Genomic DNA, 3,160 nt, shown 5'->3' on the forward strand with positions numbered 1-3,160 from the left:
ATGAGCACATAGAGGCTAATTTTTCTCTTCCAAAAAACAAATACTTACCTTATACAAAAATGAACAAAGAAACAAATCCGAGGCATAATATTTGCTGAATTCCAGTACTCATCAAATCATTGTGGGACCTGGGCCATTTTCAGCTTCTGTTCCACCATTTTTACCATCTTACCTTTGCATTTTTGTTGTTAACTTCAAACTCCAGGATGTCTCTTGCAACTCAAGGCATCACACCTGTATTCAAGAGGCAAAATAATGAAAAGAACAATATATTTCTCTTCCTCACAAGTTCAGACTTGCACTAACAAGGAACTCAGGTCAACTTAGTGTTCCATTCCATGGTTGTATGTTGGACTACATGGTCAATCTTGGCTGCTTGGAACTTTAAAAATGTGTCTGGCTTTCAAAAAAGAGAGGGGATAAAGCACAGGCTCTGGTGGGTGGGACAGTCTTCACACAGATGTGTTCAAAACACAGGCCCAACAGAAGATGGAAGCTCCTAGAGCAAAGGATGTATCACATTCTTACTGAATTCCCAGTGTGGAACCTGGTAGAGACCACAACGGGTCTAAATAAGCATTGATGGTGAATGGGCTCCTCTTTGTGTCTGTTGTTCTCACTACTAATTCATGTTGACTCTGTACCTTCAGCTGACCTGTTCCTCTGTGTCACCCAGAATCATGTCCTGGAACGAATTCCATGACCACTCATCACCCCAGAGAAATATGTAGAGATAACTCAGGTGGGTTCCAATCCTCCTTTTTCAAATGCTTTTGCTTTTATTTTCCTGTGTAATCTGAGCTGCTTCTTTCTAGTCCTGATAGTGGTCATGTCTGTTTGATGAAGTTGAAATTCCTCCCTGGGCCAAAAGTTAAGGAATTCTGGGCCCAAGAGGCCCAGAATCTGCCCCTGGACCAAGGATGCTTTGAAAATGCAGAACCCAATGTGGATTGGACATGAGGGGGCAGCAGAGAACCACCTGACAAAGCCCCCTAGGTATGGGCTGGGATTGGACTTCAGGATTCTAACATCCAGGAGGGTTAGTGACCACAACATGAGATTCAGAAGAAAAGGTGTCATTTTCCTACAACATTGTCTTAGAATCAAGTGCAACATTTTTGGTCTACAATTATCTCTAGGTCTTCTAAAATTTCCATAATTGTTAGATGTTTGCACAAAACAAATCTTACTGCTTTTTCTGACACCTCCTTCCCATGCCCAGCTCATCTCATTGAGCTATACTTGGACCTGTCACACATTTCCAAAACAGCAGATCCTACTCTGGCAGGAGGGTTAGTGTCCACAACATAAACCTGAAGGAAATGCTGGAATTTTCTATTGTATTGTCATTAATACTGATGTACATATTCTTCGATGTCCATGTCTCACCAATATGACCATTGTAGAATATCCCTGTTCATATGGTAGGGGTTCAGAATTCCTCAGGCCACCATTCATGCTGAAGCTCTGTAACTGTCAGCATTGCAGCATATTTGTCAAACCTGCCCAGAGCATGCTAGAGATGTGAGTCAGAGCACCAAAGATCTACATGAGGCCTTCACACCAGGGACAGAGAGATACAGGACCACATTGTACTTTTAAGATAGAAGGTACACTCTAGGAGGAATTTGATTGACCCACACAGTACAGCATCTGTATCTGGGATATGACCCCATAGCTAGCAAAACCTCCTACTGTCAACCATAGAGTTGGTTCTGTTTACAAAGAACCATCTTTAGCCTTGACAAATGCTGATTTGCATAAGAGGCAGCTGTCCCCAACAAGGGAATAAGAGAGGCCAGGGGGAACACAGCCCTGCCTGGGACTCAGGAGGCAGCTACAGGACATTATGACCTGCACAGCCTTTCTCCTCAGCCTCCTGGCTCATTGCACAGGTAGTGCCCTAAGGCCTCAAAATACGATCCAGCCCAAAGCTCAATTATAATTAACCTGGCCTTAATTCTGAGCTTAGCAGGGCTTTATCTGTGGTGGGCAGGTTGCTAAGAACAGGCTGTGGGATGACTATGGGCAGAAATTCCCACACAGTGCTCCCTGGCTTGTCTGAGCCTGAGGAGGGAAGGGGTTGGGGTTGTTCATGGGTTCAAATCTCTGTTCCTCAGTCAGGCTCATGAGCCCCTATGGTGCCATGCTGGTGGCAGGTTTCTGTCTCACTTCCATGTCTGCCTGTGTCACTGTGGTTTTGGTGCCAGAGAAAGCCCTTGGTCCCACAGAAGCTCTTCTCAAAGCTCTTCTAGGCTGGGAGGGGGGGGAAGACATCCCATAGGAAGAGTCTGTAACCAATTGTTCCCCCCTTTCCTTTTATTTCCTTATAGGTTCTGTAGCCTCTTATGTGCTGACTCAGCCATTGTCAGTATCAGTGACCCCAAGACAGACTGCCACAATCACTTGTGAAGGCAACAACATTGGCAGCTATCTTGTGCACTGGTACCAGCAGAAGCCAGCACAGGCCCCTCTGCTGGTCATCTATGTATACAGCAAGCAGCCCTCTGGGATTCCTGACCAATTCTCTGGCTCCAACTCTGGGAACACAGCCACCCTGACCATCAGTGGGGCCCAGGCTGGAGACGAGGCTGACTATTACTGTCAGGTGGAGGATAGCAATGCTGCTCACAGTGACACAGGCAGACAAGGAAGTGAGACAAAAACCTGCCACCAGCATGGCACCCAAGGCCCTTTCCTACCCTGGTCACCCTGTCAGCAAAGAGCCTGCAGCATGGAGTGGGGAAAGACTCTACTTCTACTCTTTCCCTAGATTCCTGAGATTAGAGGGGAAAACTCCTGTAGCTCTCCAGGATCAGTTGATTCCATTGGAATAGGAGCACGTCATTCTTATTGACTTTAACTGCCAACTCCCAAAGACCCAGTGAGTCCTCATTCAAACAAAATGGAGTCTTAGCATTAAGGAGAATTTCACTGTGGCAGAGTCTTATTTATGGTTAAGGAGGAGAAGAACAGGGAATAGTTCCAGATTTGGAGGATGTGCCCTGGAGAGGTGTAGGGCAGGTCTGCCAAGGAAGATTTTGAGGAGTATTCATGTAGCAAGCACTGTACTGGGTAGAGTTGATACACACTAGGCATGGGGGTTTTGCTGTGGATGGTGATTATATTAAACTCTATTTGATAATCTCACTATTTTCCC

The 3,160-nt window shown here is 45.7% G+C and overlaps 1 gene segment (V, D, J or C); it reads left to right on the forward strand.

Moving 5' to 3' along the window:
* The first annotated feature begins 1,809 nt into the window (after window positions 1–1,809).
* LOC124109009 (immunoglobulin lambda variable 3-9-like) lies at window positions 1,810–2,773 on the forward strand. The segment is given in 2 exon segments: window positions 1,810–1,895; window positions 2,334–2,773. Coding segments are annotated over 2 exon segments (486 nt in total).
* The last annotated feature ends 387 nt before the right edge of the window (window positions 2,774–3,160 follow it).

The sequence above is a fragment of the Marmota monax genome, unplaced genomic scaffold (assembly GCF_021218885.2).
Source record: "Marmota monax isolate L192 unplaced genomic scaffold, Marmota_monax_Labrador192_F-V1.1 WCK01_AAM20220418_F8-fsc01390, whole genome shotgun sequence".
NCBI lineage: Eukaryota > Metazoa > Chordata > Mammalia > Rodentia > Sciuridae > Marmota > Marmota monax.